Genomic DNA, 15104 nt, shown 5'->3' with positions numbered 1-15104 from the left:
CAGAATATTTTGCGTTTAGGTTTAGCTTAGATACAGCTCTTGAACCTGGGTGAATGTTAACACAAATCTTCAAAATGCTGGTATTTTAGGTGCGCTAAACTCAGAGAAACTGTCTCAAAGTAATTTTTATTTTTTATTTCAAATGTTTTCCAAGAAAAAGACATGAAACTTCCTAGAACTTCTATAATAAAATGCTGCTGATGTCAGGAGGGTTTTGTTTTCCCATGTACAAATGCATTAAATCATATAAGAATATGTAGTTAGATCAGTAAATGTAAGTTATTCAATTGAAAATGAGGTTTTATCAAGTACAAATAAGTTCATTCACGAATATGGGCTGTGAGTAACAATACTATGAAAACTTTAAGAACAGTTTCTAAACTTGGAATTAGTAAACTATTGATAATTATTTATTTGATCTGGCATCATGTCCTACATTGTTAATGAATAGCACATTAAATAATCTCTGTTTAAAAATTTCTTCCCTGTGTCATAACCCTCACAGATATTTGCCATCCCTTCAAAGGTTTTATTTAGCATGTGACAAAAGTAATGAAAATTGCATTAAAAAATGAATATTATTTTAAATTTCAGTACAAATTTCTCAACACTTAGCTGTTTAAAAATTGCTTATTTTAAATAGTAGTTTGCTATCTCTTGCTATTTAGCCAGTCAATTTCATGTTCAGCCTGTTCAGCACCTGACAGTTCTGAAATGATGCGATATTTTCCCAGGAAGTTATAATTAATATATTTGTAAATAAGAAACACCAGCTACAAAGCTAATGGAAGTATTTATCAGTTTCAGTTCATTAGAAGGATCAATATGCAAACACACGTGTCCCTTTAATGAAATCTCATGGTGGGTTCATTTATCTTTCAAGTAATACAGGTTAGCTAGCAAATTACGTAGGCTGGGGCTCGTAGCGGGGCACGGTAATATTAGTTGAAGAATGGTGCTATCAGGCTGACAAAGTAATAAGTTGATATTGTGCACTAAATGTATAGCTGATTAAATGTTTGGAGAAGCCAGGTTTGCGTTAATCTATGGGAACGTGAAGGATTTCCCACGAGCAGGGGGAAGCCAGGTAGGAGCGTGCAGACTACCTCTTCTCCCAGTTTTATTCTCAGAAACGGGGTTGGTGTAGACAGCATCTTCCTCACCCTGGAAGGTGAAGAGGAGGTGCGGGTGTGCGTTTGTGACCCTGTGGCACAACTACTCTGCGCTTTCTAAGCGTGGCAGGACGGCCTGGTGCGGTGGGTGGTGGTGACATTTTTGGTGCTGTCCTATAGGTTTAAGTGAGGTGTCGCTACGGGGGAGGGAGGAGATGCTCTGAAGACACAGGCTGTCCTTCCCCTTCCTTGACTTCCCGGACAGGCTTACCGAGGCGCCGGGAGGATGACTACGGTCGGGGGCGAGGGGAAGAAGGTGAAGAAGAAGAAGGGAATAAAAGGAACATCTACACGGCCCTGCTGCTGCCGGGTCACCGGGACAGCCGCGGAGGGCGATGGGGCGAGCCGCCTGCTCCCTCTGGAGCCGGGCGGGCTGCAGCGGGCAATGCCCCCGACGGCTGCCGGGGCGGCGGGGCTGTGGGGGAGGGTCCGGCCTGGCCATCCCATCCCAACCCCACATGCCGTCGCCTCGGTATCGTCCAGGCGGGGCAGCCCCGCGGCTGGGAAATGGGCGGGGAGATACCGTCGCGGGGGGTGCGAGGGGCAGCTCCCCCTCCCCAGTTTACAGATCTCTCGAGAGTTTTGCCCGGGGGGCCGCGAGGGGGCTGCCGCCGCCCGAACACGTGGGGCAGGAAGGGAAAGGGAAAGAAGGGGGTTGCCTCACCCCTGTACCGAAGAGCATCGGCTCGGCCCTGGCCGCCATCCCCAGCCGTAGTGGCAACCGAAAACAATGGGAAGAGGGAAGCGGGAGGGAGCTTCATCGGGCGCTGTGGGTTGGGGGGTGCCTCCCAAGGACCTGTCACCCGCACTCGGCAACCACCACACCCCCTCCCGGTTCTCGTCCCTCTCTCCACCGCTGGGGCACGCCGCGGGCAGATGCCTCCGGAGTGCTCCCGCAGCGTATTTGCCTACGGCATGCTGTAATCTGGGGGAGGCGGCCAAGACTCCGGGGTCCGTTTCGTTATAGGTGCCCCAGGCACCTGCGCGGAAAAGCGGCTTTAACCGGGACTTAAGGCTGTGCAGCACCAGGCACAGCGCGGCCCCGCTCGCCTGCACCGGCCCCGCTCTCAGCGGTGCCTGCCGTGATTTATTCTAGCCGAGCTCCGGGACTGTCCCGTGGCTGGCTGCAGCACAAGGCTTCTTCCCAGTTTCGTGTGTTATTGGGAGAACAAGGACGGGAGGGAAAAAGTTTGGTCGTCCTTTGCTTGCCCGTATATGGGTTGTTCGGTTTTGGTTTCTTCAAGGAGGAAAAGCTTTTCAGGAAAAAACGTTGTGGACTTCTTTGCTGTAATGTCATGCAAATGATCTTTAGGTTTCCCTTGCTGTCCTTGTTTGATTTTCTTTTTGGCTTTCCGTCATTGTATCCTCTGCTTCCATCTTGCAAGAGTGGCAACAAAAAGAAGGGGGGGGGGGGGGGGAGGAAATTAAATGGAAAAGAAAAAGAAAAAAAGGGAGGGGGTAGTCAAAATCAATAACAACAATGAAAAAAATGCAACCCCAAAAAAACCTCACACGCATCCACAACAGAAACCCCAAACAGCTTTTCCAAATGAGTGACACAGCCCGTGTCCATTCATCGCCTCACTCCGGCGAAGGGCTTCTCAGCAGCCCAGACCTCCTTAGCCAATTGCTGCCAGCAACATGTGGAGGGGAGGCATCGCTATAGCAACCGGTGGATGGGCCATGTGCGGCAGCCGGCAGGGGCTGCGAGCGGCCCGATATAAGGAGGGCAGCGCCGGGGCGCGCCGGCATCCACCGCCCTCGCCCGCGCCCCGCGGGGGCCACCGGCTCCCCCCACCCCGCAGGGAGACGGCCGCGGGCTGCGAGGAGCGCTTGTGCCTGCCGCCGTCTTTGTCTCCACTGAGGAGGGGATGGGGGGGGAGAGGGGGAAGTTTTGGCACCGGAGGAGGATTGCTAGAGCCCACCGAGGTGCGCTGAGCCCTCCCGGGGAGGAGCCCGTCCCGCTCGCCGACTGCGGCGCCATGGCAGCAGGTAAATGCGGCGGAGGACGGGGAGGGGAAGCACCGTCCTTCGGGGCGGCCAGGCTGGGGCTGTGTGTGCGGCGATGGAGAGAGGAGCTGGATGGGGGAGGCGGGAAGGGGAGCAGCCGCTGCTGCCGCATTTTCCCCCCCAGCCTTCCCCATCGGTCCAGGCTGGTCCGGGTCTCCGGGAAGCAGCGCGGGCGGCGAGAGTTGCGCAGGGGAGAGAGATACGGAGAGCCACTTCGCCTCCTCCCCGCCCGGTGGCCGCGCCTCCGAAAGCACCGGGAGCCCCCGGCCAAGCGGTGCCCCGGGTTTCCCTGAGCGGTGCCGAGCCGGACTCGGCTCCGTCTGACAGGAGACGGGCGGACGGGAGGGGCCCTTCTCTTTCTCCTCGTCCTGCTGCCAGATCCGGGCCCCGGGGACAGGCCCCCCCCTTCCCAAGGCGGGGGCACGATGGCTGCCGCCGGAGCCCCATCCCCGGGCCGGGGAGGCTCCGGAGCCGCGGACCCGGACAGAGCCCTCTAGCAGGGTCTGCAGCTCCGCAAGCGCGGTACAGAGAGGAGGCCGGCTTGCTGGCACTCGACTCTAAGGGCGCTTTATCTAATCCCTAAATTATGTGCGTTCAGCATCAGCATTAGATCAGCGCTGGCAATACGGCTTGTGTTTCTCTTGCTTGCTGAAGATACTCGATTGAGCTTGGCTATCGCTGACCGTCCTCTTGGCTCAGGCTCCGACACTTTGTGACTTGGACAAGCTGAGTCCCACTATTTATCTGTTTCACTCTGGCTCATAAAGTCTCGGCAGAGGAGGAAACCCACTTCCTGGTGCTCCCATTATGCTTTCCTCTGGTTGCTTCTGAGTTTTTAGAGATGGGAATAGAAGTTTCTTCACTGTGGTGGTGTCTCCGTGCCCTCCTCTTCTTGCTGCCACCCCAGAGGCTTCCTGTTCGGCTTTGGGCAGGACAGGCTATGCTCCTCCATCTCCAACTCACCTACCTCCTCCACAGGCATGTGGATGCAGCTGTCCAGTTTCCTGAGTTGTGTGTTATCCCTACAGCATCTCAGTGATGCTGTAGGCTTTTGTTCTGTATTCTTTAACTAAAAACTGACTTAAAAGAATACCCAGATCCTAAGGATAATCTTGAAGCTCTTTAAATTTCCTCTTTCCAACCTTATTCTTTCTGCACCATAAACTTCTCTGAGATTCTTGGACATCTTGGACTTTCAGCATCACCTTGTAGTGGGATTCAGGATAATAGCTACAATTTTTTGTAACTCTAACCACAAACTTCAGTTCTGTTTGCCTTTAGGAAGCCAGAAAAAAATATCTACCATTGATCAAGGGATCTTTGAACTCGCTGAATTCTTGATTGTATTCAGTCATTGTTCACAGTATTAATCCTACTAAAAGGTATAGAGACGCTCCAGAGTGCTTTGTGGTGTTGAAGGTTGTGGAAAGATCATTGTACCCCTACAGATGAATAGATCTGTGGCTCTTGCAGTGACCTTTCTCAGTGATTTGAATAAGCTGCAGCTCCCAGAAATCCATCTGCCTTTTGTGTTTATCAATTTGTCTAATCTTTCCGACCCCTAAAAGAAGCAAAAAGTATCTTCCCATCCAATTTTATCCTCCTGAGTAAAAGTGTTAAATTGACCTCATTTCAGGTTATGAACTGATGTCTGCTGAAAGTGATCCTGGCATCAAGTGAGTTTTCAGAGAGGGCTGAAGAGGGAGGCAGGGGATAGCAGCCCCAGAAATCTCTTACTAACTCTAAAGATGGTACCTTAAACCACTAACAAGTAGCCCAGACTGCACAGTTCAGGAGTGCTGTGCCGAACGCAAGGAATATTCTATGCACAGAAGGTGAACATCCCCAGGCCCTGCTGCCCCAGCCTAACCTGACCTGGAGCGCAAAGCAGGGAAGGAGAAGCAGGAACCAAAACCAAGGGAGACGCCGCTTTCCCTTCTGTTTGCTTTCTTATTTTGCTAAGGGGAAAAAGTCATATCTGTATGTTTCCTGGGGGCAGGTTAGGGTAGCCAGGCTCCTCCTGATGTAAAGTGTTTGGTTTCCTAGTAACCTATCAAAACTTAACCAACCTAATGTATCTCAACCTATCTCTGAGGTAACCTTATAGAGGAAAATTACTAGAAGTGATCTTAAGTTTAGATTTATTTAAGGAAGCAGACACACACTGATGTGTGTGTATATATAAAAATACATATCATATATATATCCATACACACCCACACACATCCCTTTCTCCATGCTTTCTGTATTAAGGAAATAATGCATATATCCTTTCTGGCTTGTTTTAATGTCAGTGGCTGTGACACAGCAAAGGATCCTCTAAAAAAAAAATAAAATCAAAAAACCCAATGAACTAAAACTTATTTTAGTGAAGTTTATTTTTAAGAATAATTATTTTCTTGTAGAATTCTTTTCTTCTGCCTAGGTACTTTTTTCCCTTCCTTGAATGGCAGATTTGCAAGTACAATTTCATCTGCACAGAGGAACAATAGCTTTCAGTTGCACAAAGGATTTCTCCCACCCTGAATCCAAACCACAATGCCTCTTGCTCTGATAATAGCTTCTGAAAAGATTTTGTAATGCACAGAATTAATACATGATTATTTCCGCCTCACTTCTCTCATTTATTAGATTCTATAGTGAATTTCAAATTAAAAATAGCACCTCTTGAGTTTTTTACCATTCTAATATTTTGAAACAAATCATATTCAGAAGTTCCTCTTTTTGCCAGTGTTTACTAAGAAATTTGCATTTTTTTATTATCACTCAGAAACAAGACTGTGTCATATAAATTTAAAAATCACAAAAGTACAAAAAATTGCCAAAAATTAAAATGTCAAGTTGTTTAAAAATGAATTGCAGTGATTTTTCCTTTGTAAGCTGGAAGCGAGGTCAGGTGAAGTAATAGTCAAAGTGGGTTGTAAATCGGAAATATCTTTTTAAATTTATGAAGCAAAACAAAACCTCAACTTCACTTAGAGTTTTGCTTCAGCAAGGACCAGAATCAGGCCCCATGTCCTAAAGGAAATAATGAAGTGTAATTCTGCTGAGGCATCTGGAAGGTGAGCTTTCGCATCACTGCATGGGGAGCTCCTCTCTGCTCTTACAAAGACTTTCTCCCACACTTGCCACATAGGTGTGAGAACTTATTTACATGAAAGCGTGCATTAAATATTTACTGACATTTGCCTGGGATTTGTTTGAAATGTCGGCTGTTCTGCTGCATCATGGGATGACACTGTGGAACGGGACGCTGCTCTTTGATTAGAACAGTGATTTGTGACTCCAGTGTTATGGCTGCTCTAGTTACTGACTCACTTTTGGGTGTATATAGAATGTGTTCTGTCGAGGGACTGGGAAAGCCTACACGAGATCAGACCTTAAGCATTTTTTCTTCCTTCTTAAAAAACCCCATAAACAAAAAACCAAAACAAAAACCGGAACAACCCCCAACCACAAACCTCCATAGAAGTGGCGTACTTCAGACAAACACTGTTGAGTGTAAGTAGTAGGTGTAATGCTGTTCTGAGACAGGGTAAATCTTTGCCTCCTAGCATTTAAGCTCAGACCAGGCTATTTCAAAGCAAGTAAAGACTGGCTGAACATCTCCAAATCCTCTGTTAGAATCACTTCCTAAGCCATAATTTAGGAATTCATTGTTTTCCTTCACTGGGACTCTGATACTACACAATTTTCCAATGAGACAATCATTCAGAGAAGTGTCAATATATTCTACTACATAAAGTTTTAAAAATGCATAGTTACATGTAGCTGAGTTTAATATTTAATTATGTGTAGTTTATGTGGTCTATTTATTTGTTAAGCCTTGGGGTTGAGGAGGGGGAAGGTGATTTGTTTTTCTTGTTATGCAATAGCTATTGTTCCCCTTCCACCCCAGGAAAAGGCACCATGGCAGCCCCAGCCAGCACAAGGAGAGGTGCTCTGCTTTAAAAGACATCCGACTGTAAATGTCAAATTCATAAATATTTAAACATTTTTCTTTCAATTTGAAGTCAAGTCTGACAGGACGCCTCTAATTAACCCTGCGATCCGTTTCAGGCTGGGGCCTTACTGCGGAGAAGAATCAGGGGTTTAGTTGAGGTGGGGAAACCTGTGCTCCTGGCTGGGGAAGGGAAGGGGGCAAGAAGCAGGGGGCTGGTGACTAACTCGTCGCATTAATTTTTACACGTTTCCTAATTCGGTGTTTGGTCAGATATCCGGCAGGATAAAAGGGCAGTGGGTTTCTCCAGCTGAGTTGGGGGCAGTGGGGGCTGTTTCCTGATGGGCCGCGTCTGGAGCGGGGGGTGTGCCCCGCTGCCCTCCGCGGCGCCGGGGATCTCCAGCCCGGAGCCCGGGATCGCCGCCGGTGAGACCCCGGAGCCGGGTGGCGGGGCTTCGCCGTCGGCTTTAGTCAGAGGCTTACCCGCAGACACCAGTGCCAGCGTATTTGCCGGGAGCCGGGAGGGTGGTGGGGGGTGGGGTGTGTGGGCGAGGGGGCTAGCCGGCGTGCCCCTAAGTACTAATACCGCCCGAAGGCAGGGAGGGGAGAGCGTTTCTCTCCGGGCCCCGACGGCTGCGGTTCCGGAGGTGCTTCACCGAGAAGCGGGAGTGCGGGGAGTGGAAGGAGCGGGGATAAAGGCCGGCGGCCCCGCGGCAGAGCCCCTCACCCTTCCCTATCAGCCGCTCCGACGGGGCGGGTAGCGCGGGCGGCCGCACAGGCTGCGGCAGTGGCCCTTCCCTCCCTCTGCGGGGTCGCCATCCCCTCCCAGGGCACGGAGGGTCGGGCAGGCGTTGATGCTGGTCATCCCACACGTGCGAGCCCTCGACGGCCTGGAGCCCATCACTGGGGACACAGCTACACTCGCTCCCCACGGAAGACGCTTACCGAGGTGTAAGCAATGCCAAATATCCCATGGAAGGTCGCTAACTCTTTCCCGCGTTTCACGTTACCGGGTGCAGCGCTGGGGACGGGCGGGGTATCTCGGCAAAAGCATCTTTTGTAAAGGGTAGCCAGCTCCGCGGCCGGTACCCCGGCTGTGTGGGGAAAACTGTGGGGCAAAGTTGGAAGCAACATCAAAAACCTCTGTAACTAAAGGGGGGAGAAAGGCCAGCGCGCTCTTTCTCTCCCCCGTGTTTACTCGGGGCATTTGACAGCACTTCGCTCCCATCATTTTCATTGTTTCCCTCGCATAGCCCGTTCCCCGGGTGCTTGTGCGGCTCTTTCACACGGCAACGGGAAAAGGAAAATCGTTTTAAACCGTGGTTGCGAAAACAGAGAATCGAGAGATTCAGGAGCCCGAAACTGCTCCCGCCAGACTCTTCCTTGCTGGCAGCGGTGCGCCTGGGCGCCCCCGGGGCAAAGGAGGGAGAAGGAGGCAGTGGGGGGCGGCTCGGGCCGCCCGGAGAGCAGGGCCGGCCCGCGGGGGGTCCGGGGGTCCCGGGGAGGGGGAACGGGGACTTGTCCCTGCCTCTCTGATGGGAGGCCAAACACCGCGGCGAAGCGGATTAACGTCCCGGGGCGCAGCGCTTGGGGAGGGGGCGCCGGCACTTTGGATGGAGCTGCCTTTTTAGATGCAGATTGCGACCTCTGGCCCCACGGGGCCAGCGGCCTTTCACGAAGATGCTAATGGCAGAGCGCAGCAGCCCTTTACCCCCCGGGCCCCCAGGGTCGAGGCGGCGGGAGCTGCGAGCGGGCGGCGGCGGCCGTCGGTGCTGCCACCTCCCCAGTCCCTTTCCCCCCGCCCGGTGCAGGCCGGGACCGCTGCCCGGTGCAACTGGGGCAGGTACTTGGCTGGGGTCGTGAAGAGTAATGGGGAGGATGCGGGGAGGCGGCCCCGGAGCCCCCCGGGGTTGGGCGGAGGAGCTGGGGGGGGGGCAGCCCCGTTCTCCTGGTGGCTGTTGGGATTTGGAGGAGGGGCCGGCAGCGGTTTAGGGGAGGGAGGAAGGAGAGAGGCGGCGGGTCCAGTGGTGGCTGCGCGGGCGCGGAGGCGGGCGGCCCATGCCCGGCCTCGGCGAGTTCCGCACCCGCCCCCCCGCCGCCCGGGGTTTACAAACCCGGCAATCCTCCTCCTCTGCCGGGCGCATCCAGGCAAGAAAATCCGAGAGCCTTCCTGAACCTGCATTTCATTAACTCAGCCTCAGCCCCGGCTAATCCGCAGCACTGAAGGCAAGGAGGCTAATTAATGACAAGCTTTTACAGTCAAGACCAGCGATAATTGCTTTGGTGGCCTTTATGATTACAAGATAAAAATGGACCGGGCCTGACATAAGAGCCACTGTGTACACTGCAAGACAGGAGGAAATTAAGAGCTGGCTAGCTGAATACGGAGCAGAAAATTACTAATAGAGGAGAGATAATGAATAGGCCGGCTAGGCATTCATGGGGAAAAATCCATTTTGTTACCACGCGAAATTAGGTGGTGGAAAGGAGTTTGCTAATTGTTCTCATCTTGTAGCAACCAGGACTGAGGCAGGGGCGTGCTTTTCAATTCATTTCCCTGGTAATTGTGAAAGGGGGAATGCAGGCCAAATGAGTCTTGCTGCAATTTGCGCGCCTGGTCTTTTCATTTTCATGTTGCGTTTTTAATTGTTGCTAATATAGCTTATAATGAAGCTAATGAGGGGAAATTATTGTACAACTTTTTAGCACATGGAGACGAGTGAAATGCACAAGAAAGATTCTCTCCTATTGCCGAAAAAAAAAAAAATAGCAATCTGGAGGAGTTTGGAACTATCGGGCTTTTTTTTTTTAATCCTTTTCCTTCTACACCAGACAAAAGGAAAGACCGCCACCTACTTTCTTTTTTCTCTCTTCGTTCCGTGTTTTATTTTTCACTCAAAAGAAAAAAAATAAAAGGGATTTTCCCTGGCAGCTCCTGGCCCTGGATACGGAGCTGCGGGGCGCGCCGCTGTGCTTGCGCGCAGCCAGCGCGCCCGCCTCCGCCTTTCGGTAGTTAAATGCACGCCGCGGGGCGGAGAGGGGATGGGATGGAGGGGGGCATGTCCGCACTGCTGTCCCTGCCCCTCCGTTTGCTTCCATCCCTGGCTCAAAGTTAGCGCTGCCCGGTGCTTCCCCCCGAAGGGGGCTCCGCGCTTCTCCGCGACCGCGCAACTCAGGCGCTGCCTCTCTCTCCTCCCCTGCAGAAAAACAACGTCCCGCCGCTCCCGCAGCACAGGGAAGAGGCAGAGTCCGCCAAATTCCTTCTCCTCACCCTCCTCTCCCTCGCTTGCATCGCCGGGGTCCTGGCGGCCTCGGGGGTCGCTTACTGCCTCCGGCACCGCGCCCACCGCCGGCTGAAGGAGAAGCTCTCGGCCCTTGGGGGTGACGCCGGCTCCGACGCTACCGCTGCTTATCAGGTAAGGACCGAGGTCTTCTCTTCCTCCTTCTCTTCCTCCCCCTCCTCCGGCCCTGCGCCCCCAGGACTCCCGGCAGAGCCCGAGGGGACCTTTTTCCACTGGGAACCGAGGGAGTGGGTTTGTTCCCTATGTTGCTTCCCCCGCCCCGCGCCAGTCGTATTCCCGCGGATTCACTGTAGCAGCTTTTTACTGCTGGATATTAATCTTGGCTATTTTGGGAGTTGCTGTAAATTCGTGCCTAATTAGAAGCATTAAAAAAAAAAAAGCCCTCGCCATTGAAATTCTCTGAAAAAAAATAACATTAATATCCATAATCTGCTACCCCTGCCACTAGTAATAACAAAAAATCTTTAACATTTATGAGGAATGGATTGCACCGTTATCTGAAGATGTCTCTCTTTTTGAGTAATCGACTTCTTCAGGGTCTGATATGAAAAGAGCCTTTGACCCGATCTGTTGCCACCTTCTGCCATTATTCAGATAAATGAAATCTAATGCTGATAGATGGGGAGGTAAACCAGGACTGGTTCTGGGAGAACAATGGCAGCAGATGTGTACCCAGTAATATGGGAGCACTGCTCTCAGATTTCCTGAAATAAATCAGAAACCTCAGGCTTTCTCTTTCACTTTCAAAAGTATTGGGTGGAGAGACACTCTGCATCTTCCCAAAGTTTGTTTTAGATCATGGCACTTATTTCTTGGTGTATTACTGGTGTGGTAATGCATGTGTTACGGTCTTAAACCACAGAACCCTGGTCTGGTATCCCAAAATACTTGGAGTGTGACCAGGAAAAAGAATTCAAGAATGTGTAAACGTTGTTGCTGTAGTATCCGTGTGTGCTGTGCACTTGTAGGGTCCTGCTAATGGCACTCTACTGTCAAGCTTTCTTTTACCTTCTTGTTCTGCTTAGCATCAGACATTGTGGCCTTGCTGTATTCTGGAGCTGAGGTAGCTTCAAATTGGCAGCTGGGAGTCATACAGGAATAAACTCATTTCCTTGTGAAGTTTGGGTCTGTCTGTACCTCTTGCACGTTAAAGAGGTGATGTATTAAGTACATCTCCACAGGCTGAGTCAAGGGAGATTTTAGAACCTAATGATAAACATGAGTGTTTCTGTCACATGTAGTATCTTTGTGAATAGCTTTGGTTTTCAGTTTAAATGGAATGTTTACTTTTGAAAAAAAACAAACCCAAATCTTTAAATTACTTCATGTCTTTAAATTTACTGACTTACAGAGCAAGAGAGAGAGAGCATTTCCATTGGAAAAAAAAAAAAAAAGGAGTGTCCCGCAGGATATAAGTGTGAACAAACCAGCAGTTTGTCAGATCAGTTTTGTTGGCCAAAGAGGCTGTGGCCATAAATATTTTTGTTTGATTTCAATATGGAACTTGCTGTTGACTTATTTAAACCGCAGAAGGGATAGGTAGTCTTTTTCTTCTGTTAAATGTGAATACAAGAATTCATAATTTAAAAAAAAAAAAAAAGCCCTGCAGGTTCCAAAATCACACTTGAAACTGAATTTGTGATAATTAACAGGACAATCTTTCTACTGACAGCTCTAATTAATAGTATCTGTAATTAAAATCGTGCCCTTCCAGCAGGAAAATTGTTTGAATTTCTTGGAGTGACCTTTTTTGCCATTTCTCCTGGGAGTATAGTGGTTGATATTGATTTTATAATGAGCTCTGGTTTGTTTAATAAGAATCCATAATCCAGACACTAAATGAAATGTGTGCTTCATATCTTCTTCCCAGATTTATATATATTTTAAAATCTTCTTGGTTAGATCTGTCTGAGAGTGGCATTTTCTGTTTAAAACAACAACAATGCTTTGAGGATGCTGCTTAGTATTTCAATAGCATGACTGTATTAATATTCTTTGTTCCTGACCTTTTGGCCCGGTCCTGACCACCTGACTTTTTAACCATTTCCATTGGTTTTTCAGGGTAACTGTAGTCATGAGTGGGAGGAAAAATGTTTTTCCTTAACTACAAAGGTTTCTAAGGGCTTGGCTCTCCTCCCGTGGAAATAAATGGGAATTTTGCCATTTGTTTCAATGGCAGCAGTAGGAGGCCCCAGTATAGGCAGACAAAATACTCAGGCAGTTTTGATGCTGCTAAGTAGCATTTTATCAAAATGAATCACTGAAGCTCATTCTGTGTATAATAAACTATTCATGTGGATTTGAAGAGAAGTAGGATTGAGCCCTATTCGCATCGTCAAAATCGCCTTATGTTGAGCTGTGTTAAATGTAATGGATATCTGGTATGATGCATGTTTTGGATAACATCAATTAGGTCTCAGAAAAGCATCAATTATCTTTTTCCACATCTTCTCTGGTACTCATGGGGGAATAATGTAACCCATATTAATATGGGAGAAGAAAAAAGCAGATAGCTTTCAAAATTGTACCTACTTTGTTCCCTTCTGCTAAATGTTTCCCAAGTATGTACTCGGTTAACTCAGTGTATTTTAAAAATATGAAACATTTCAGCAGCTGCTGCCACTAGACTTTAAAGCGCAATACTCAAATACGTTGCTGCTTACAGCTTAAGTGACAATTCAGATTTATTTTTTTTCTTATTTGAAGGGGGAGAAATTGGTGGGTATGAAAGGGCCTGGTGGCCCAGTGTGATTCAGAGGGAACGCTGAAATATTACGTTGATTCACATGCTTCTCAAAATGTCAGTGGTTTGTATCTTCACATAAACAAGACTGACCTAAATTTTCAACATTTAGCAGAAGCATTTTTCATCCTAACCCAGTACAGCCAAGAGAGTTCATTCAGGGTTTCACTCCTTCCTTAGTCACGCTGTGAACTTTGAAGAGTTTTTTTCCCACAGCTGCTTTTCCTCCCCATCTTCCACTTCCCTCCTTCTCATCTGTGCAGTGAAATACCAGCTTGAGAAGGGGAAAACAGATGCACAGTGTAGTCAGGGAAATAGCAGGTTGGCTACTAAGTTTCCCCCTGCACCAGAGGTGTAGCAGCTGTCATGCAATGTCACCCTCCCTTGGGCACTCACCTGCTAGTATGAGCAGTCCTTGTGTGAGCATGCCTACCTACTAACATGAGTATTTCTTGTGTAAGTGCATGTAGAAGTGACCAATCTTAGGCAGGACAGCAAATACCATTTAAAACTTGCAAGCAGGCAAATAAAATCTCTGCAGTGGCCTTGATGAGCTGTCAAATGTCCCAATACTGCTTGAAGAGGTATCTGGCTCTTCAGGTGCTTGGTAAGGCAAGCAGCTGGCCTTCAGCATGTTAAAGTGAGCTCTGGGAGACTAAACTCTGTGGAAAGACTCAGTACCACTAAGAAGAGCAGATGCACAATTGCAACTTCATTGATCTTTGAATCACTAAACAACAAAATTATAGGATGGTTTAATTAGCAGCTAAGGAGCTTTTCAAAATTCATGGAAACAGTGTATCTTATAAAACATTGTTTTATACATCAAGGCGGACAATTTTTGTGTACCTTACAAACACGTCTCCCGCCCTTTCAGATCACACGTGTAATGATTAGATAAGTCAGTGTTAGCCACTCAGGGATGACTAAAAAGAGGTTCTTGCTGCCTCCGCATTGCCCCTCTGCATGCGTGCACCTGCACCCATGTTTTTAATTGTTGCTCATATTGCTTTGATCTTCTTTGAAAAGCAGGTTTAGCATTCTGCAAGCCCCCTCTCTGGTCCAGCAGATTAGGGCAGAAGCGTTCTAGGAATTTTCAGCAGCCACTCTTTGATTTATTTCACAACACTGAGCAGATTTTCTTCACGCACTTTGAAACCCTTAGAACATAACCCAGAGAGAAGCGGGTATGCAGACATCAGGGGGCGGTCTGCAAACAGGGCCACTAGGCGCACATCTTACTTGTCACTGCTCCCATTAGTGAGCAATTTATTAATGTAATGAGTGTGTGTTAGTGACTGCTACTATTTAGGGGTGCTCTGTTTGATTCAGGGTGATGTATTTGTGAGTCCAACTGAACCCTGGCATTTGACCCCCATGTGGGGAACGCTAGGTTGTGCAAGATATTAAATCATCAACATATTTTGTACTTTGAGCTGCAGAACTTTCCTATGAGCATGGTCTTCTGCATCACTGATAGTGCTCAGCATAATGTTGCCCATAATGAAATTTAAAAGCAAAAGTTAAAATGCACTGAAACTGGCTTCAGAAAACCTATGTTTTAATATTTTATACCAATAATGTTCTTTTTAATTTTCCTTCATCTCCACCAAAAGAGGTTCCTTTAAAAAGTCAGTAAGCCACAACCAGTCTACAATGAAGTTTGTTCTTAAACTGCCTGAAGTATTTCAGGTTACATGAGCCATGTGCTGTCAGTGCAGCTGGATTGCATCATCAGCTGTTTTAAAAATTTGTTCAAATAACCTGGTTTGGCAGGCATATAATTGTAAAGTATATGTTAAATTCTGCATTATCACATGTATTACATTATATATAAATTATATATTCCTTTGTCACATACAGTCTTATTAATTACATGATCCTTCTGGATTCAAAGCCACCAAGAACTTCTCTGTGCTTTTATAGACTTGATCCTG

At 48.4% G+C, this 15104-nt stretch overlaps 1 protein-coding gene across 5 annotated transcripts in view; it reads left to right on the top strand.

The window, feature by feature from the left end:
• Nucleotides 1-15104, top strand: part of PTPRN2 (protein tyrosine phosphatase receptor type N2) — a 657474-nt gene that overhangs the window by 538167 nt on the left and 104203 nt on the right. For 4 of the 5 annotated variants that reach the window (XM_062621502.1, XM_062621499.1, XM_062621501.1 and 1 more), the window contains one exon: nt 10326-10538. The exons of the other annotated variant lie outside the window; for it this stretch is intronic. In XM_062621502.1, coding sequence (XP_062477486.1) covers nt 10326-10538 — 213 coding nt within the window. The remainder of the gene's footprint in view (nt 1-10325; nt 10539-15104) is intronic. 5 annotated transcript variants of the gene reach the window in all.

Source organism: Pezoporus occidentalis, unplaced genomic scaffold, assembly GCF_034315485.1.
Source record: "Pezoporus occidentalis ecotype Australia unplaced genomic scaffold, CSIRO_AGI_Poc_V1 ctg23, whole genome shotgun sequence".
Classification (NCBI taxonomy): Eukaryota; Metazoa; Chordata; class Aves; order Psittaciformes; family Psittacidae; genus Pezoporus; species Pezoporus occidentalis.
This window is presented reverse-complemented; position numbering and strand designations above follow the sequence as displayed.